Below are 22,077 nucleotides of genomic sequence, written 5' to 3' on the forward strand. Positions count from 1 at the left end.
ATGAAGGGCAACAATGACACGGGGACACACGGAGTAAACAATAGGAATTTTACAGCAGCAATGTGGCAGTGTGGATAATGTTGTATTTCATGGGCCACTACCACCGCGGAGCCCAGTCCACATCATCTCGCCCTTAATGTTGTGCTTTATGGGGAATATACAGTGGAATGATGCGGGCTGACAGCGCTGAGTGATGCAGTGCACGCAGCCCAGCAGCTTAGTGCACTGTTTACACTCCATAATAAGTGACAGCAGTGTTCTGCAGGGAGGACAGACTTTCATTATTGTGTATTTGCACACTGGAGGTGCACGCCAATCTATTTATCTATCAACCCATCGATCTGTCCATCCATCATTTAGATTACTTTATAAAAAGCCAATTGCTGGCACGCGACTGTCCTGCTTTCCTGCACTGGAGAACAAAAGTGTGGAGTTCAAAATCCTCAAGAAGTGTGAGGATTTTAAGGGACCAATGGGCATAGAACTGTGTTGATGATGATGTAACAGAAATTTAAATTCCTACAGGAGATATTTGAAAAGGAAGCTCAAGAAACTGTTCTGCTTACTTTTTAATTTAAAGGACCAGTGTGTCACATGTACTGGCATCTACTGGCACTACATGGAATAGATAGATACATATTTTTGTTCTAAGTTATAAAACGTCTAAAGCTTTAGAATACAATATATTTTGTTAAACTTGTCATTTACCATTATTGCATATGTCTATTTAAAGAGCACCTTCAGGCCACGTTGCCATCGCAGTAGCCAAGAACGTGGATCTGCTGGCCGTTTGATCATTTTAGCGTGACACCACAGCTGTTAAAGGAATGATGTGAGATCAACTGGGACATCAGAAATCAGGAATTAACGTCGGAGCAACATTCCCCAGCTGGAATGTGCTGATGGGAGACAAATGTTTGCAGTGACGCAGAGGAAGCCCGCCTTCTGTAGAACAGATCATCTGATTTCCCAGAGTGATTGCAGCTAATCGTTTCATGGCCATAATTAATGTGACAGCATAGCCACTTGCGCAAACACTATATGTGATAATGGTGTCTGTGTGAATTTGTTTGTTTTATATGTTTGTTTATATGAAGACGCTTTCTTACCACAAGACTCTCCCAATATCCGTAACACTGGGCCTTTCAGTGTGTATTTTTATATTACAAATGATTGACATTGCTCTTTTTCTTGATGGTAACAGTAAGACAAAGAAGAAGGAAAAAAGGAAATTAAGCTTTTTTTCAAGAAAAAAACAACGTGCTATTTTCATCACCGAGCACGCTGTCGTTCAAGAAAGAAGGCAGAGGGAAACATGTGACAGTGTGGTCTGAAGGAGCAGATGGCCAATCAAACAACCGTCTCATTGATTGATTGATCTCTTGCTGCTTGATTGATATAAACAAACTCTCCGTATCAATTCTGCATGAAAGAAGTAAGAGAATCTGGAGTGAACTCAGCAGTCAGGGTGCCTGAGACGAACAATCCCCTTGTTTGGACAGCCGCCACATCCAGACTTGGGCTTCAATATGACTTTTTACATCAGTCTTCATTAAAGCCGAGGGTCTGTTTGACATTTTTATTACATTCTTATTTACTCAGCTTAGTTTATTCATTTCTCCAGAGAATAATCCCTTCGCAATTGACTGACATGAGGGAAATAAGTCCTGGAGCTAATGTGACATGCCTTGTCTAGTGCAATGGTCAAAAAGGTGTGTGTGTGTGTGTGTGGGGGGGGGGGGGGGGGGGACAACAACTTTGCATATTAATTTGACTCAAAGATGAATCATGTCAAAGCTTCCCTGTCAATAATGTGGCTGCATTATAGGCTGTACATTACATTCTTTAGTGTTTTTATCACGCTGCTGTTGTTCAAGGTTTTATGTTATGTTTGGCTTAGTTGTGTTGTTAATTAGCCTGCACTGCTGCAAAACCAGGATGAAATGTCATTATTGAAAGCCGACCGCCAACCCGTGACGATGGTCGTGTAAATGCTCGGAAACTCAATACTGCAGGTCAATACTGAACAAGATGGCAGCATCAGTACCAGGGATATTTTGGATCCCCTGGGCTATAGAAGGACATAAAGGCCCATCCTGCGTTACGAAACAGTAAATGTAAACAACTCTGACACTCAAACAGCTGCTGTAAGGCTACACGAGCCCAAATTAGCTGAAGAAAAAGAAAATAAAATCAATAATGGAGAGGAATATTATGAAAGTATGCTAGCAGTTTGCTCTGTATTTTCTTCCGAATGGCTTTGGCCATTCGAATAATACTACTACTCTCTTTACAGTAACAATTAAAATTGACCTAAATACCACATACTGGTGTAAATTTCTACTATCCTGTCTTCAGTTCAACCCAGATAAAACCTTTATCCAACCTATTCTGAGGAAGCCTTTTATGTATAACCTCAAGAACGCTTGAACTGCTATAATATAAGTGTTACAACTACTGTGACACTTTCTCAATCCGAGGCGACGTTGGCGTCGGTATTTCCTGTTCAGAATGGCCCCCGCAAAGCCAGACGAATACACTCGAACTTGACCTTTCTAAAGGATTTTCTTCATTTTCTAAAAAGGAAAAAAAAGAGGGGAAAAAATGCAGCCATGCGAGGTGGCTGAGCGCTTTTGTACGAGTGTAAGTGAGAGGAGAGAGAAGGGGAGAGATGGAGAGAAGGAGAGAAAAGGAGAGAGGGAGAGAGAAGGAGAGAGAGGGAGAGAGGAGAGAGAAGGAGAGAGAGGGAGAGAGGAGAGAGAAGGAGAGAGAAGGAGAGAGAGGGAGAGAGAGAGAGGGAGAGAAGGAGAGAGAAGGAGAGAGAAGGAGAGAGAGAGAGGGAGAGAAGGAGAGAGAGGGAGAGAGAGGGAGAGAGAAGGAGAGAGAAGGAGAGAGAGAGAGGGAGAGAAGGAGAGAGAAGGAGAGAGAGTGAGCGTTAAGGAGAGAGAGGGAGAGAGGAGAGAGAAGGAGAGAGAGGGAGAGAGGAGAGAGAAGGAGAGAGAGGGAGAGAGAAGGAGAGAGTGGGAGAAAGAAGGAGAGAGAGAGAGGGAGAGAGAGGGAGAGAGAAAGAGAGAGAGAGAGAGAAGGAGAGAGAGGGAGAGAGAAGGAGAGAGAAGGGGAGAGAAGGAGAGAGAAGGGGAGAGAAGGAGAGAGAGGGAGAGAGAGGGAGAGAGATGGAGAGAGAAGGAGAGAGATAGAGAGAGAGGGAGAGAGAAGGAGAGAGAGGGAGAGAGAGGGAGAGAGAAGGAGAGAGAGGGAGAGAGAAGGAGAGAGAAGGAGAGAGAGGGAGAGAGATGGAGAGAGGGAGAGAGGAGAGAGAGGGAGAGAGAGGGAGAGAGAAGGAGAGAGAAGGAGAGAGAGGGAGAGAGAGGGAGAGAGAAGGAGAGAGATGGAGAGAGGGAGAGAGAAGGAGAGAGAAGGAGAGAGATGGAGAGAGGGAGAGAGATGGAGAGAGAAGGAGAGAGAGGGAGAGAGAGGGAGAGAGATGGAGAGAGGGAGAGAGAAGGAGAGAGATGGAGAGAGAAGGAGAGAAATCTCCTCCCGGCTTCCACTCCAACATACAGATGGCGAGCTCAATCAATGCCATCGACCGGACCCCTGGTAGCTCCTGCTCACCATTCATACAGCCGCAGGGCAGGCTCACTCGGGCTCTCAAAGGACCCCGCTGAATATGGCTTTGATGTGGGGGAGCGCTAACCTCCTGCACATGCTAATGCTAAAGGTATGCGGCCTCGCCGTGCCACCCTGCCCCCGCCCCCCGACTTTTTGTCACAAATCAAAAGCTTTGGGCCGCGCGGCAGACAAAGACAGCAAAAGTTCATACGCGGTGTGGTCGCCATCGACCGCCCGAGCGAGCGAGCGCCTTCGCCTCTCCGTGGCTTCGCCCTCCCAGCCTTCCCAGCTCTCTCTGTTTATTTTTCTGGCTGTCTCTCACAGTGTCAGGGTTAAGTGGCGCGGCGCGGCGGCGGCCCCTCCATTGACCGACTGTTATTATGTGGTTCCCGTGTCTATTTGACCCGAGGCAGATTGCACTTATTTCCCCTGGTCCTGCGTTCATCCGTCTCTGACATTTATACCGTCTATTGTATGTGTACGTGCGCATGTGTGTGTGTGTGTGTGTGTTTTATCTCTGCGTAACATAATGTGTAGAATTTAGGTCAGAAACTCGGGCACCTGAACTCACCACGCAGGGCAGCCGCCGCTTTCTCCGCAATATTTGGCCGATTCATCCCGCGGTTGCAAACTCGCCTGACACTAATGTGTATTTCCCACCGGAGCTTTATGACGTGAGGTAAATAGCTTTTGGAGGGAACGAAGATAAATCTAAATGAAAGTGCTACAACTGTAATATCTGTCTAAATTGTTGAAGATGAAACCCCCCATTGCGGGACTTTGGCCAGATAACTTGTGATTGCATTTTGCTTCAACCATGACTTAGTAACGGTCATGCCATTTTTTTTTTCCTCCATTCTTTAAAGCTGAAGGCGATGAACCGCGCGTCAAGCAAACTGGTCAGGACACTATGCTGGTACGACCGCCTTATACTATATACCTTCAGCACAAAATTGTCCTCCGCCTGCAGCTTGAGATCCAGGATGGATTCCTTGACGTGCTTCTCGAACTCGGGGTCTCTCTTCCTGGGGACGTCCAGAGCGGGGAACAGGTCCCCGATCAGCCCCATGAAGACGGGCATGTCGTCCGTCACGATCTTGGGGATGTTGAAGTCTCTCAGAGCTCGCATCAGCACTTGATCCTCCTCTCGGCTGGGATCTCCCCTCTTCAGGGAGCCGGCCACCACCAAGACCGACTTGATTGCTCGGAGGCCCCAGTCGTAGTGGTCCTGCGGTGGAAACAGAAGCAGGGACCGAACATCAATGAGCTCGGCAGAATTCATCAGACGAAACTTCAATTCGGCGGTGCGAGCCATCGCTCTCGAGACACAAGGAAATATCCCCCGCTGACTAATATAAAAGACCCACTGAATTCCACAACTCTATATACGGGAGTTTCTTGTATTATTTGAGGAAGCTGGCGCACCAGATGGAACCTTTTTCTGAATCCTTTGTACACACATCTAGTTGGTCACGAGCCCACAGAAAGTATTTGGAAAAGGGAGGCGAGACTTGGAAGGCGCATTATGTATATCACGAACAAGCAGAATCATCAGATTCATTATTGCTAGATTAGCCAGCTAGCAACAGCCAGATGTTTGCTGCTGGTTTTATAAGGGGCCACAGTGGCTGCACATCAACCCTGCAGATGACAGTGGGAGTAAAACAGACAATTTGCCCACCACAAACAGCCCGCATTGGCCTTTCATGCTCTTTCCACGTGATATTGACATCCACTGCTCACAGAGCGGCCACCACTGCGACATTCCTCCAAGAATTTTTTGCAAGACTCAAACTGTCCTGTGCTTTCCCTTCTTCTGGTGCTCTAAGAGCAGTTTGCAGCACTTGCTCCCTGGTTTTTGTTACAACGAAAAAGAAGACTAATAGTCATGGAAACTGCAGCAATTTTATGACTGGACTGAAAACGCTTTCTGTTACAGGGTGGAAGGATTGATGTGTGAGATCTCAGAGTTGAAATCTCAGCGACGGGCAGGGATACAATTTGTAAAAAAGACAAGGAAAAGAGTTTTTATTGGAAACGATGCGGACTCAAATATCTGAACGATCCTTAAACGGCGCAACGTTTGGCTTTAGTAGACCAGATATCGCAATGATTTCTGCTGTTTCCTCTCTGACGTTTATATCAGAACTGGTGAACTTCACACTTGAGGCAAAATGTATTGGGCACTGCAGTAAAAGTAGTCAAAACAAGAAATGCATCCATCTATAGCTAGAATCATTAACAATCGGTGCTTTTACGTCCAAACACTTGAGGGCACCAATTTTAGAGAGCACCATTTTCACCTCCCATAGCACACACGCTCTTAAACACACTCTTGGCTGTGGTTGGAGGAAGATCAGCGAAGGACCACCGGCTAATACAGTGACATCGGCAATTATGGACCTCTTGTTTACACGAAGGCGGTGGCTCTTTGAACTGCTGCTGCCACTGATTAGCAGGGAAAGCCCTGGTGAACAGCCTCTTCATTATCGCTCCAGTTCAGTCTAAAAAGGGAGGAAAGGCAGCAAAGACGTCTAAAGAAGGCGGAATTTGAAGAAATTACAGAAGAAGCAGCTGCTTTAAAAAAAATTAAAAAAGACAGCAGAATGGCTCTCTGGTCGGGGAGAAATCCTTTCAGAGGTGAGGGCTCATTATATTACTTCCTAAAGTGGAGGAGTTGCCTCTGTAACTATTAGTCAGTGCCGAGACTGACTGGCCTTATTTCCTCTTTAATAATTAAAATAATGGAGTTCTGTGTAAAAGTGGACTAAAAAAAGGATTAAAGAAAATTTGCGACGGAATAACATCCAAACTCCCTGCAGCGTCTTATTCATATTCATGCATGCATGCATGCAAAAAAAAAGGCTTCACCCAGTCGGTGAAATCAGCTCTCGTGTGGTACCTCAGTGTCACTTATTCCCCAAAAAAGCCTCAAGTCAACAGAAAAAAAGCATGTTGTCAGTCGTGCGGCTTTGAAGTGCGACTCAATATGGCTTTGTCAAGATGTGGCAGCTTGTACCTGTTTGGACAGCAGCTCCTTGCACAACGTGTAAAGTGTGATAAACTTCCTCGCCAGCACCCGTGCGTCTATGAAGCCCTCGGCCACCAGCATGATTTCACAGATCAGCTCGAAGTCTGGTACCACCATGGCGCACGGCCTGTGGGGGAGGAGAAAAAAAAACATTTCTGTTCATCTGTTCCGAGATACAACCTGTCAAAAAAAAAAAAAATTAAAATCACACAAATTCGCCGTATTTTCCAAGGGTTTCAATCTACCTTCGCCCGCAAATAGCCCACTAGCAATACCCTGGCATTTCTGTTGCCATTCCAGTAGTCATTTGATATCACCTGCTACCAGTGCGTTTTTAAGTTGCATTGCAAAGGTTCTCTATTGACATTTACCACAAACAATGCATGAAACATGAAATGTTCAGGACTCTGAGGGAATGAGGCGGGGTTCAGTTTGTTGTGATCCACAACCTTACCACCAGATGTCGCTAAAGCCAGCACATTTTACCTTATGGGGATTGCATGGTCACGTACATAATAATGTACGTGCTTTGTACTCGTAAAACGCAGAACCAATTTGGAGCGAGTCGATAAACTTGAACTAAATGACAGCAGGTGGGTGAAAGCAAGGGCGAGGCCCACCTGAACAGAGCCTTGAGGTTCTCTGGTAGCTCAGTCCTGCCAGCGTAGCCGGGGTTCATCGTGATGAAGATGCCGACGGTTGGGCAAAGACTCACGTCCTCTCCCATGAAGTTGAACCTCTGCTTCTTGTCCCTGATGGCGTCCTGGATGCTTTTGACCTTTTGTTAAGTCAGGACAAAAAAAAAAAAAAAAGGTAAACAGAAAATGTGCCAATTAGCAGCAACGTGACACTAGCAGAAATTAATTTGGTTTAAAAATGATAAGAAAGCCTCTCATTTGCTGTGGGCAACACAACACAGAAAAAATGAATACTTGTCGTTGCACATTCACTGAAGTGAACAACTGGAATGCAAAGTTTAATTTCAACCAAGTAGCAGGTCATTAACCTCATAATTTGCAGCAGCCTGGCAGCCTTGATATGGGTCCTGCACCTTTTATTTTCAAGGGGACACAAATGCATCGATGATATGAGCTCACGTCATGGATGAATATTCAAGGCTTTGTTTGTCTACATTATGATCAAATGAGGTAACTTTAGTGTGTGCGAGTGCGGGTATGTGTGTGTGTGTGTGTGTGTTAGCTTGAGCCAACGTGTGTTTCGGCCCAAAGACTCGGAGTGGCGGGGCCATAAGAGGCTTTATAAATTTAACATGCATGCGGTAAAAGAGCACGGCGACTCGGCAGCTGGGAAGAGGAGGAATATCTCTTCATGGATGAGTAGCCAGCCGCCGCTCAGGCAGCTATGCTAACACAACACAACTGGGAGAGGGGAGCAGAACATTCCGGAAAACAAAACAGCGCATCCGCATCAGTGCGAGAGCCGGGGAGCAACGGCATCATCAGGGCTCTTTTTTCATGTGGAACGACAGCCGAACACCTCGCCGCCACCCTGCAGGGAGGGCCAAGGGAAATAAAACACTTTTTCTTTTCTTTTTCAAAAAAATAAAAAAATAAAAGTAAGATTTGAGCACAGACACCACTCTGAAAGGTGTGATCCAGGAGGGATTTGCTGTTTGCAACTCGAGAGGAAGCGACCAGTGTATGAAAAGTCTGTCAGGGTTTGAAGTTGTTAGTTTGTTGTCTTCAAAGCAGTTTTTTTTTTTTTTGCATCTGTCAGAATGAATTTCAACTCTGTGATATTTTACCAATTCCACATCATTTCAGCTGCTCATGTGTCACTAATTTCAGTGAGCAGCAGCCGTTTTGCCAGTAATTGGATTTTCCCCCTCCTTCTTCTTTCAGTTTTGCTTTCTTGACTTGCATTTTTTTTTTTTTTTTTAATTTCATCCTCACCCTACTTACCCTTCTAATAAAAAGGGATAGTTTACTCAGTGTTGTACTGGAGATTCAAGTCAATAGGTGCACTTGCATGGTTACTTTTTGGTCAATCTGATTGAATTGTTTGTAAATGAGACATGAGATTATCCTGGTCACATGAACACTGAAATTAAATGATCACAATGATTTGTGGGTTCCCATAATGCCGTGCACTGTGACACAGCCTATTTGTGTTGTGTGCTCGTCTATTCCCACCAGCTCATCTGTATTTAAAGTAGAGATAATCACCAAATAGAGTTGTTAGCTGGACTAATCAAGCTTGTCTTGTTTCTTCAGAAACTGCAACACTAAAGCCGCTTCAATCTAGTTTGTCTCGAAAAGCAAGTATTTCACATTTCAATACCATGAAAACTACCTCTCCATACTGACATGTCGAGCTCACATGAACAGAGCAGCTGGCTTGAAGGCACTGGCTCGGAGGTTGTAAACATTCAGACTCTCCTCTCTGAATGAAATCAAACAGGCAGTGTGGGGATGTAATGTCTTGTTTGGCCTTGTTTTTTTTTTTTTCCACGTGTGTGCATGGCCACGGTGTGCTTTATATGGAGTCCTCTCTTTGCAGTGTTGCCAACTCCCCATCAGGAGAAGTCACCATTGGATGTCCTAAGAGTCGCTAAAAATCGCTAAATGATGTCATCACGCCTACAACAAGTGACAAGCAAAAATACCATTTGAGCAACCATGACCACAGTAAATGAGAAGAAAATATAGATTTTAAACAAAATATTTGAAACGCAAAACCAGTGTGCATTAACATCTAAATTAGAAAATAAGAAAAAGAAAATCGGAGAGCAGGTATGAAGAAAGATGGTTTTACATCAAGTCGGCAAAAGCCTCCTTGAGCATGAGAAAGGGTTGCTTGATTTGCTGCTAGTCGCTTTATTGAAAGAGAAAAAGTCGCTGGAGGTGTCTGAATACTCGCTAAATATAGCGACAAAGTCACTAAGTTGGCAACGCTGCTTCTATAAAAGCCAGGAATAGTAATGCGGGGTATAAAACAGACATGTTGAGACTCCACCGACGGAGTAAATGAGGAAAATCACAAATTTGAGTCAACTATACTTTAAAAAAAAATAAAAATAAAAATAATAAAATCATAATAATCATAAACCCCTACACTACTGTAGAAAACCACGACAACATTTCGCTGCTGTGACTTGCTCGAGTTATTCTTCACAATTTCGCTGGCGGTAACAGAGGCAGAACTTCACCAATTCATCTCCATGTCGTTGTGTCTGCTGGCAGCCTTCTGTTTGTCTCCGCCCCGTTTAGCACAGGTGGAGCTCCCCCCCCCCCCCCCCCACAGACCCCAAAACCTGCATTCGTAGAACCGACCGGCGGCGTGGCTAGGCTAGCTGCCCGCTTCCTCTCCAAGCGGACGGATTGGGAGCGTGCGTGCTGCACGGCGGAGGGACGGCGCGATGCTGGAAGCAAAACGAAGCGGACTTAGTGCTGGAGCTCAGCTGCCAGCTGTCACCAAAGCAGTTTTGATGCCCCTCTATATTCAAGGTCTGCTTCCCCGCGTAAAAAGAAAAAAAAAAAAGCCACGGTGATTTATTATTCAGTGCGCCTGCACCTTGTTCATACTTTTCAGCACTTTCAAATTCCCCAAAGTGCCGCAGCCTTCGACGCTGTATGGAAAAGAGGCGGCCGTGCTTTCATTGTTTCTTAAAGGCAGGTAGAGGGAAGGGCGGGGAAGTCATTGTTAACTCTGGAGGTGCACGAAGAAGAAGAAGAAGAAGAAGGAGGAGCGATTCTGCTAGGATCTCCGTGATCATCACGATCACAATCAACATCTTTACAACTGTGTAGATGTGGCGGCGGTGACAGTATTGCGAGCGCATGGAAATAGCGTCCGGAGCAACAGCACGCAGGATTTGAATGCACCGCGGGGACCCCGGGACACAGAGAGAGGCACCGACGGATCCGGGGGAACATAATGCGAGATAGCAGAAAAGCTAGCATCAGCTGAATCCTGCGCAATATGACTGGTCTCTCCAAAAGAGTCGCTGAAGCAAGAGGGGCTGCAGCGCCCACAGCAAACATCAGAGCGCGTAAAAAAAATAAATAAATAAAAAATACGGAAGGTTCCCTCTGTCTTTTTTTTTCTTTTACCTTTGCGTTTCGCTTGGTGCACTTGGTGCGGACGGGGAATGAAGGAGCGCTTGTCAAAGTGATTTAGTTCATCCGGAGAGCGCTTACGTCTCAGGTTGCAGTGGAGTAATGAAACAAATTCCCTAAGACGAAACGTAAACCCGAGTTAGCGTGCGATCTGTGCAGCAAGCCGTAAATACATGACATTCATTTAAAAAAAAAAAAAGAAAGAAAGAAAAGGAAACAAGTGCTCCACTCTGCTGATTGTACATGTACCAGCAGAGATATACTAGCTGTCTGGAGGAACGCTCCACATTTTTCTTACGGTTCAAGGTCTCTTCATACATCCATCCGGCTCAATTCAGAGTTCATGAAAAGCAACTTGTGGGCCTTTCTAGTTGGATTCACACACGGAAATATATGAATTATTTGTGGCGGCTGAATAGGAGACTGCACGGCCCGAGGAAGAGGAGCTGCTCCACTGGCTGGTGGTACGGCAGCAGATACTTTCTGCCTCGCCAGATGGCAAGAAGGTGAACAAGCTGTGGCCGGGGAATGGGTTGTGTTTTGGCTCGCTTTGGGACATCACCCCTCGCCGAGCGCGCTCACACTGCGAAGTATGATAAAATGCAGTGTGCTCTAAGCTAAAAGAAACAAAGAAACAAAAAATAAAATAAAAAATGGGGCCAGAATTGAACAACAGACACGCTCAAACACAGAGTTTAGCTCTCTCGCTAATGTTAGCCTCCAGAAGGTAGCTAGCACGCTACGTCAGCATATGTTTAAAGAGACATTAACATTTCGGTGTTATTGTTTCGTTCATGTGTGATAAATTGTAGTCTCTGATGTTACCATCTGCAATACAGCGTTAGAAACTTTTTATATAAAAAGTAAAAGAAGACTTGCCTTTTAAAATAAATAAATAAACATTTATAGATTTTCATATCTGTTTGTATTCGGGTAACATCTGTTTTTCTTTCAAAGTCCAATGCAACATCCATAGCTGTTTTCATTGCTTATGGGCCCATTTGCTTTCCACCCATTTGAAAAATTGGTAGAATAAGAGAGGAGGCGGTGGCTGACTTCATTTCCAGTCAGTGACAACGGCAGTGCATGATTCAGGACAACAGCACGCGTAGCAAAATGAAAATACGAAAGCTAATCTGAATCATGCAAAAAATAAGGCTAGACTTGTTGACAGTTTATCTGGCTGCTGATGAAAGGTTGTATTTGGTTTAATTTGGACCCACTTGTCTAATTAGCATAACTTGGACTGATGGTTAGGCCGGTTTGCCTCACAAACCTGTTTAGCGCGCTGACAGACAAAAGTGACGACTTCATCTCATTTCCAACTCGAGTGGGGAAATGAAGTTTGCAACTTGGAGTCGCAGTAAAAGCTTCTTTTATTGGTTCACGGAAGCAGGAGACTTGCTTGCACTCCCTCATCAAAAAGGAGAAATCTTAAGGAGAAACATTTCTTATCATTGCAAATGGTCATTGTTACGGATTGAAAGTCCTTGAGGCTCAAAGGCTTGTTTGTCCTTCTCGTGCTCATTCGCACAACATAACAGGGACAGTGTGAATCTTTTCCCGGCAGCATTATGAGCCATCAGGGAGGCGGCTGCAGATCATTATAACACTGTTATTGTGTCAACATGATAACTGCTGTCTGGATGCAAGTGCGTGTTCTCCTTGTTTGTGTGTGTTTTACTTTTTGAACGTCACCTTTTCCCTCAGCAGATTAAAAATTTACCGCCACCCTGAATGAATAATGGTAACATCTTTGGAAAAACTCCTCCAAACAGGAGTGTTTGGTCAAAGTCTGTGATTCTTATGGATGGGTGGCTGGGTGAGCTCCTATATACAAACACAAATAATTGAGCAGCTCAAATCATTTTGTGAGCGTGTGATTAAGAAACGCCAAGCAAATACTAATTTTGCTCAATTATGTGCATCCTCTCATGGCGTGAAGTTTTATTTTTTTGCCGGCAGCACGGTGAGATGTGTAGCATCATGGCCATCTCGACGGGAGAGCAGAAAAAGAAGCCCTCTCTCTCTCTCTCTCTCTCTCTCTCTCTCTCTCTCTCTCTCTCTCTCTCTTTTTTGTTGTTTTTCCCAGCCCCGACTCTCAAATGAGATCAGAGGAGGCTCCAATTATGAAGAAGCTCTGCAGAGCAAAAGGTGCAGCCTTGGCGGATTAGTCCTGGAGCCGAAGCAATTTGCACTTTCCTGGTATGATGAAGGGCTTGTTTACTTCTGCCGCTGATTATTTTTTCTGTGACTCAATTTTTTTAAATTTTCTCTTTAAATAATGTTTAATTTCCAGATGAATTTAGTGAGAATACACAAACAGAAGTTGCTCTCATATTAATGCCTGCAGGAATTCTCTATCTATCTATCAATCATGCATATTTCTAATTGGCTCTAAAAGTGTTAATTTATTGCCTACTTCATTTTATCTATTTTATCACATAAAAATAGATTTAAAAAAATCACCCTCATCATTTTTAAATGATGAGGGTGTTCATTTCCAGTTTCAAAGTGACATCCCAGTCATAGATTCTAGACTATAGACTATGGAGAAGAACTTTATTGTCGTATTTACGGGGAAATGCACCCTTTTCTAAGTATGGTCAGGCCAGCAGAGAAGACCTGGCTGACTCACACGGCCCACCACTGCATTTTTTGGGCATGCATTTTCTAAGCTAATTCCGGGTTCTCTCCCAAAACCCCTGCACAAGTTAGTTGAGCCGGTGACTGTAAATTGTCCGTGGATATGAATGCTTGTTTGTCACTATATGTTGGCCCTGCCATTACTTGCCCTGGCTCTCTGATAGCCGAGATAGCTGCCAACCCCCTGAGTGCATGAGGAAGCAGGGATGGGAAAATGGCCAGGTGTTTGAACTTGCTTGTTAAACCTCCTGGGTCACCGTGTGAAAACATTTCTATTTGCTTTTGCCTCAGTTATTCTTGCTGGCCTGAACTCTATATGTCCGTGTTGTGTCTGGGAGGTGAAACTGGAGTTGGGAAATTTATACAGTTGGCTACATTTGACCATTTTTTTTTTTTTTTTTGCTGGTGGCAGGTATGCTTTGTAGTGTTGCAACATGTTGCACTGTGATGAGCCAGTTCCCCTCGATGACTCAAGTTCATCAAGCTGAGATATCGAAGAAACATCGGTGCCATTTGGTTCATCCACTACAAGAAACCTCTGGTCGCATTTGAGAGCATCTGGGTTAGGTGAGGAAAAATGATGATGATGACGACGATGATGATGATGATGACAATAAGCACACTTACCCACACCTGCAGGATCAGCATAATGACGTTGCTAATGCACGTCTCCACAAGCGAGCTAACATGCTGCCCACTATGCCAGCACATTTTAATTAGGCATTACCACTGCGGTGTGTGATGAATAGCCATCTATGACGTCTTTACCAACTACAATTCACCAGTTAGAGAAAAAAAAAATCAGCAAGCAAATCTGAAAATAAATAAATAAATAAATAAATAAACACTTAAACAAAAGTTACTGTCATCGTTCCCCTCGCCAAAATTACCGTGGCACTCTGACTTGTCCGCGTGAAGACGGATGGCGGTGGAAAAGTTGTATTTCATCTCCTTTGCCGCCGCTCTTGTCTAATTAGCATAACTTAGACTGATCATTAGGCCGCGTCTGGCAAATAAACCTGTCACCCGCGGACAGACAAACGATGATGCGGATTCCGTACCTGCACCGCCACCACAGACAGCACCTCCACCGAGATCCTGTTGAACTCGTCGAAGCAGCCCCAAGCGCCCGTCTGCGCCAGGCCTTTGTAGATGTTTCCACACGACTGGTTGGATGAAGAGAGAAAAAAAAAAAGAAGAGGGTGGGTGGTGGTGGTGGGGATGGTGGTGGGGGAGCGGGGGGGGGTGTTGATGAAGACATAGCAGAACAGAGAGGCCAGACAGGCGGCTTCACCATAGGGAACCGTAATCTGACCGTCCAACCGACTGATAATGCGTGTGGCCAGACTGACATGAGGCCTATTAGACAGAAGAAGTATTTCCAACTCTATTCCTTCATTATTTCAGTCAGTAAGGCACTGTTTATCTTGTCACTGTTGCCAATACTTAGGTCTTAAAGAAAAGAGTAAATTTGGTCTTTTTCTGCAGCTCTTGTATATAAGAGTCATTATAAGGTTGGTGCATGCTGCAGGGGGATAGGACTCCCACTTGCATTTTATGTTATGACTCAGTTGAAAACTTCCTTCCCTGTCATGCCTCTTTCTCACTTTTATTCTTTGTGATGTTTTCTTTCTATATTGTTTTTTTTTTACTTGATGATTTGTTAAATCAGGCTAGAAAAGAGAGAGTTTTAGTATATAGTATAGTAGGATTATATAATTACACCTTTTTCAGTATGATCATAGGCACTAAAGAAGACATCGTGGAAATGCGTTTGTGTTTTGATCCTGGAAGCCCTGATACTCCACTCGATTGTTGCCGGCCATTTTTTTCTTTTTTTTTTGTCAGTTAAACAGAAGGCACATAAAAACAGGAAAGCAGGAAAGCAATGACGAGGTGTGGAACGTTAACTAGGTCTGACGTTGATGAAAAAAACAAGACGAAGAAGGCTAAAATGTCTTCCACCCACATTTTACAGTTCCGCCAGAACCGAAGAGGTGAAGAAACCTCCAGAGGACGAGCTGGACCGGGATGAAGCAGGCGGCAGCTGACTTTTCTCTCCAATTACAGGGCAGAGCAAAAGCTCTGACGCAAACCGGAGCTGACTGGAGGATTGATTCAACTTGTGTGTGTGTGTGTGTGTGTGTGTGTGTGGTTGTGAGCATATGTGTGCCAGAGTATGAGAAACAGCACGGGGGGCTGAGCAGCCGCCGCTCCTCCCGGAGTATATTAGCACCTCTCGCTGGCACCTTGCTGCCATGTGTGTAGCCGCGGGTCCTGTACGCCTCTGTGTGGTAACGATGCCCCCGTAAAGCCGCAGCACAAAATTATGTATATGTTTCCCTTTGGCAGTCCATATGCAGAAAGTGATTTTAGTGTGTTTGTGTGTGGAGTGGGGAGGGTGTTGGGGGCGGGGGGCAACAAGACAGGCACATATATATTGATGCAAGTCGGGGTACGACGAGGGCATTTTTTTTTTTTTTTTTTTTTTTGGTTTGGCACAGAAATAACAATCAGGATTTTGAGCTAATCAGCTCATCTTCCCGAGGAGGCGGCAGGCAAATGTGAGATGAAAAGGCAAGAGATGAAAAGAGAAGCGCTTAAAAAGGAGAAGGGGTGGCGGGTGGTGAGGGGGGGCAACTTTAATAGCGAATGTCTGGCGTAGCGCTGACAAAGGCGAGGATGAAAAGAGGCGTGACCATGAAGGTGGGATGTTCAAAGTCACGCAGCAGCGACGCGGACTCGCTCACCTTGTAGTCCATCTGCTCGGAGCAGTTGAATACGTAGACCATGATGCCCAGGGCTCGGCCCAGGTCTTTGGTGGTCTCTGTCTTCCCTGTGCCTGCGGGACCTGCCGGAGCTCCGCTCATGGTGAGGTGGAGGGACTGCGTCAGCGTGATGTAGCATCTTCATGAGGTAAAACAAGGTGAAGGGGTAGTTAGTGAGGAGACTGGGAGAGTCAGAGTGACTGAATGAATGAATGTTCCAGACTGATTTTAATTCATCTCAGGGCCATTCATCCTCACTGTGTCAACAGCTTATCGTCACAAATGTAGCAGAGGTTAGCATGCTAGCAAGTGCTCGACTAAAGAAGTTAGCAAACAGCTTAGCTACCTAAGCTATCCCAGAAAGATTCAGGCAGAAACATTGTGATGTGTGCTTTGCTTAAATTGAAACAAACAATCCAGCAGTTCAGACCAACTAAATGATGAATGATTTTCCAATATTGGAAAATCAGTGGTTATAACGTCTACTTACACCACCCAGGAAGGCAAAAAAAGTGTTGAATACTGCACCTGAACAGCTCACTTGACAACACTGAAACACTTTCACTTTAAAACACTATATTAAAAAAATATATATCTGAGGGAACCACAGAGGATTTTATACCATATTTTATTACTCTACTTAATAATGAAAGTTATTCGCTAGTAAAACTGCAGTGGTTTACAGAGTTTTAAAATTGACGAGGAGCCTGCCTCCACTTTCCTCAGAAAATAATAATGATGATGCCTAATGGTTGTGAATTTTGAGTGAGTGCAAAAAATTGTATGATTCTTTGTAATCTGAGTACATTTCCCAAAGTTGTGCTTTTCATACTCAAACGCTTGTATTTATTATAAACCTTGTATTTAACTTTGTGTGGCCTTCCATCGCATGTCTGCCACACATCCTTATTCTGACGCACATAGATACGGCTTATGCATATTTGTGCATGTTAAGTACTTTTACCTGGTTCAGCAGAGATGAGCTCTGCCTTAAGGCTGCACAGAGAGACACACCGTCTTATCAAACTGGACGTCTGTGCTGCCTTGACAAAAGACACTTGAGCAGCAAGAGGCGGCCCCGTTAGCTACTGGCTAACTGTTGGCAGGCATGTTGGTATCTTTGGAACAAAAACAATGCACAATCATAAGATCTGTTTGTTTAATTTGTTTCTTAATAATTAATATAATTCAATTTCCCATTATTATATGTTCAGCTGTGAAGCACAGTTTGTTTGAAACTGTTTCTGATAAAATGAAACGCACACTCATTGTAACTCATGGCAAACGCTGTTCAACAACAACTCAGACAACAAGACAGTGGTTTTACCACCTCGATGCATGACGACACAGCTAAAGTGGGGGAATAACTTATGGAGTTCCCCAAAGATCTGATCTTAGATCTTTGAGTATCGTACTTGCTTAAAGGTACAGTGTGAACAATTCTGCCGTCTAGTGGTCAGAATTTACAGAATTTACATTTGCAGCGTTCATTCGCTCGCCCTCTCTCTCCCAAGCTTGCCAGTGAACTACGGTTGCCTGCACACACACACATACCTCGACACCTCATCCACCTTCTTCTTTGTTGGTTTATTTAAGAACATGAGCAGTCAACCTAATTACGAAACACGCTGTCAGGCGGGCTGGATTGTCCACCCCAGGCTTAGTAGAAATATGGGGGTGCAAGATGGCAATTAACTGGGAGCAAGACCCTCGAGCTATGTATATTCTTATATATGAATGAGAACCCTTCTATGGGGAGGAAACCAAATTACTTCCATTGTACTGCCAGTATACACTTTTATTAATCAGCGTCCATCATTCGAGGCAGCCAGTGTTTAAGTTTATAATACACATGATGGTTCACAAGGAGCTAAATATCCACAGCACCCATTCATCCAGTTCCACCCATGTAGGAGTACTGGAGCCTATTGCAGCTGTCTTAGGGTAATGGTGGGGGTCCTCCCTGGACTAGTCAAGTTCATTACAGGGTCACAGAATGGAAGACAACAACAAACACTCACTCACTGACAGACAATTTGGAATCCTTATTAGCCTAATGCGCACGTCTTTGGGAGGAAGCTGAACTACCTGGCGAGAACCCACGCAGAAAAACATGCAGACTCCCCACAGAAAGGCCTCAAGATTTGAATAATTATTGCACAGCGACTTTGCTAAACACCGCACCACCATGTCACTGAATAATCAGTGGTTCAAGACAATAAAAAAAATGCCATCTGACACAGGTCCATAGTTGATCCTTACCACCGCAACACTCATCAACATCATCACACATTTGGAGCACATGATCAACCTGAAGAGACACCACTTACCAACTACTACGTAAAGTCTGCAACACAGTGCACATTGTCAATGGACATGACAAAAAAAACCTGAATGAAGGCTACATTTGCTGTTACTCACAGTCTCTCTCTTAACTCAGCAGTGATGCATCTCATTTTGACATCACAAGCAACAACTAACATGAGCTCGGCCCCGGCTCCACCTTCTTCAAAGCTCTCTGTAAAGCTGCCCCCGTAAAATCTTCCAGATTGACTTTTAATAACAGCAGCATCCCTACCTTACCTCCCGCAAATATATATACATGAGTATATATATTTATATATATATACATATATGAGTATGAATATATACATACATATGTATATATATGTATATATACATATATATATATATATATATATATATATATATATATATATATATATATGTATATGTATATATATATATATATATATATATATATATATATATATATATATATATAAATATATATATGTATTTATATATATATATATATATATATATACACATATATATATACATTCATAATGATATTAAAATAAAATAATAAAATTAATAAAATAAAAAAAGAAATCGCTTCTGCAGCAGCGTGACACAGAACTGCACGCAAGCGTAAACATCACAAGTGCCAAATCCTGAGCTGACACAAGCTTGGAACCGCGCGCTGACAACTAACTGGGTGTCAGCTCAGCCCGTCATCACGCATAACCTCTTTATATGATAATGCAGTCTGCTGCTGTGCTTTGATTATCACATGGGCTGATTAGCTGCACCGGCGATTGCTTCTCGCCGCGCAACCCGTCACCGCCGACACACAGCAGGCGCAGCAAGTATCAATAGACGAGCGGCAAGCAGTGACGGAGGCAATCAGGACTTTATTGATCAGGCCAATAAAGGCAAAAGATTTGTCCGGAATATCAATACGGCAATGATTTTAATGAGCTGCCGGTTAGCAGATGATGTATTGGAGGGGAGAGTCTTGGAACAGGCAGAGGAGAGAACAGAAGACAAATGGTCCCATCTGTATACAGTGTATCATCCACGTAGCGCTGCCAACAGGCTTTATGGCTTTCATTTGAAATATTGGCAAAAGTCTCGCAAAGAGGCTCGCCTGCGAGGCCGGATGAGGATGTGCGGGAAGGGATAACTCAAGCCAGAGAGGAGACGAGAGGTGGGGAGGGGGTTTAGGGGTGGGAGAGGGGTGCTGAGCTGTCGCAAGGTGACTTGTTTTATGATGGCGTTTGGAAAGAAACAGCGATATATAAATATCAGTATGTCCGTGTCACACCCTGTCGCTAATTTCTGCACTGTGCCAGCCGAATAAAAGGCCTGTGACATTTCGCATTATGGCGCGGACTAGCGAGCACAATCCTCGAGACTAATTACGCCGCTGCTGAAGTCGACTGGCCCACACTGACGGCAGTCAACCTTAATGGTCCCACATTACACAAACTTCACTTTCACTTTTAATTGCACGCGTCTCGAAATCAACACCAGACTTCTGGGAAATGACTGCGATAAAACGGGCAGCCCTAAGAAACATTGTTGTGATTTTGTGATGTCACAAAGGGCTCCGCTACACGACTGACTGCGAGTGCCCCAGGTTAGTCACATTATCCCAAGCCAGGTGTTTGTTCAGCACTGTGATACCGTCTCACCTCACAGCTATACCCTGTTTCTGTACTCCTGAAACCCACCACAATGTGGAAGGTGTACCAGAGTGGGGGGAGGCTGTAAACAGATGGCTAAGTATGCTCTTATCTGGAGATCTGCTTTTTCTGAGTAATAGTCTGCCCAAGGCTGCTGCAGTGACGTGTGAAATGAAGTCAAAGAACTGAAAAGCTTTTTGACCCCTCCAGGGGTCGATACAGTGAATATATTGGCATGATTACTTTGGTATAAGTTGGTGTTAGTTTGATATATATTATCTTGGCCGCCCTTCCTGACACAACCCTTGCACTTATTCAGAGTTGGGCACTAGGAGGACACTTAGGAGCGCCCCCTTGAGGCTGGATTATCATTGTGACCTGCTAGAGGATCAAACCCTCAATTACCAAGTCAAATTAAGTCCAAGATCTGAAAACTGATATAATTTTGGCCTTTAAGCAACCTGTGTCAACAAATGTAATCTTTTCACTTGAAACAAATTGTTATTGGCCAAGTTTTGGTATTCCTAAACCAGCTTTGGTCTAGAGGACAAATGCCTGTTTGATCCCCACTGACTGATTTGTCCCTGGGCAAACAACCGGAAAGTCTTTTCAACTCTGCCCCATAAAACCAATCTTGAAACTGTTTATCACAGCCATCTAGAAAAGCAGGCAGGCATTTTGCCTAATGGTACCCATTATTAAATAAAACATCAGGCTGAGGAGCCGACGGCGCCCACCAGCAGCCTCACAGTCGGGACGTGGCTGGATCTGACGTCAGTGAAGGCTGTTTTAGCGGGAGGTTCGCTGTGGCAAATTCGTCGTCCAGCAGTTACCAGCTGGATCCCCCTGTCACTGCCTCGAGCATTCCGAATTGTGAGCGAGACGCTGAAATCCCAAAATTGCTTTTGACTTTGCACAGTGTCGCCTGCTTTAAAACTTGTTCATTGAAGAAAATCCTCAAAACCAAAAGTAGATCATGGGCTGCCTGAAGGTGCCCAGGTACTGCCCAGACACCCCCTTCATCAGGAAATAAATTTGACTGGAATTAAGTCAGCACAGTGTAGCTAAAACACTTTGGGATACATAAATGGAATGAAAGCACTTTTGAGTGGAGGGTACCTGAATCATAATTATCTTAATGTCTTTGCCTCACGCTTCTTATCTTGCTTTAATGCCTTTTAATCTTTCGTGTGAAGCACTTTGGATTGCGGTTGCTAATAGGCACAATTTCAATAATTGTGCCTTCAATCCCGGTGAACGAGAGAATTATTTCCTCCTTCAGGTGAGCCCGGCGCTATACTTTACCACGTGCGTAATGTAAAAACACGTCAAAGGGGCTATCATTTTGAAGCTATCGGGGAGCTAATTTGTCGCCATGGGTCTGCTCTTTATTTTGGTCACCTTGGTGTGGAGGTGCGAGCATGACTCTGGCGTTTTCCCTCTAACGAGTGGGTGAAAAGATGTGACACGCAGCTCCTCTTGGTCTGCGGTCCATTGTGGAAATGAAAGCCGGTGGCAAACGGTGTGTGTCGCAGCGAGGGCATGCACCAGATGGTGAAGTCCTGCTACACGGACGTTGATCCGCCCATCAAAGCCCATTGTTTTCTGTTTGTTCAGGCTTCAAAGGGAATACAGGTCAGCCTGGGGAAGAAGAAAAAAAAACAAAAAAAAACACACCACCACTCAGTCAAATGCCGCAGTTTGCCAAAGGGCTCTGGGTGGTGGGGATTCATCGCTGCGTATTCAAAAACTTTATCATGAATCCTGCAGAAACATGTGCACCTGAACAAACAAGCTGCGGGTGCAAAGTGCCCAAGCTGAGGAAGCTCTAAAATGTGTGTCGATGTTTTTTTGCTCGTGGTAGGTGTACATAATGAATCAAATGGAGATGATTAGAATGTGCATGATAGTTATTATTAGGTGAAAAGCTCACATTTCCGTGAATCTTGTTCGTCACTGCAAGAGGGGGA

The 22,077-nt window shown here is 44.4% G+C and overlaps 1 protein-coding gene across 3 annotated transcripts in view; it reads right to left on the bottom strand.

The window, feature by feature from the left end:
• Nucleotides 1–22,077, bottom strand: part of dnah9 (dynein, axonemal, heavy chain 9) — a 156,519-nt gene that overhangs the window by 91,786 nt on the left and 42,656 nt on the right. For all 3 annotated transcript variants that reach the window (XM_076033699.1, XM_076033698.1, XM_076033700.1), the window contains exons 33-37: nt 16,119–16,275; nt 14,430–14,534; nt 7,264–7,421; nt 6,632–6,770; nt 4,553–4,840 (exon numbers count right to left, since the gene is read on the bottom strand). In XM_076033699.1, the coding sequence (XP_075889814.1) occupies nt 4,553–4,840; nt 6,632–6,770; nt 7,264–7,421; nt 14,430–14,534; nt 16,119–16,275 (847 nt within the window). The remainder of the gene's footprint in view (nt 1–4,552; nt 4,841–6,631; nt 6,771–7,263; nt 7,422–14,429; nt 14,535–16,118; nt 16,276–22,077) is intronic.

Source organism: Nelusetta ayraudi, unplaced genomic scaffold, assembly GCF_046127955.1.
Source record: "Nelusetta ayraudi isolate G7.1 ecotype Tasmania unplaced genomic scaffold, CSIRO-AGI_Nayr_v1 ptg000042l, whole genome shotgun sequence".
NCBI classification, from domain to species: Eukaryota; Metazoa; Chordata; class Actinopteri; order Tetraodontiformes; family Monacanthidae; genus Nelusetta; species Nelusetta ayraudi.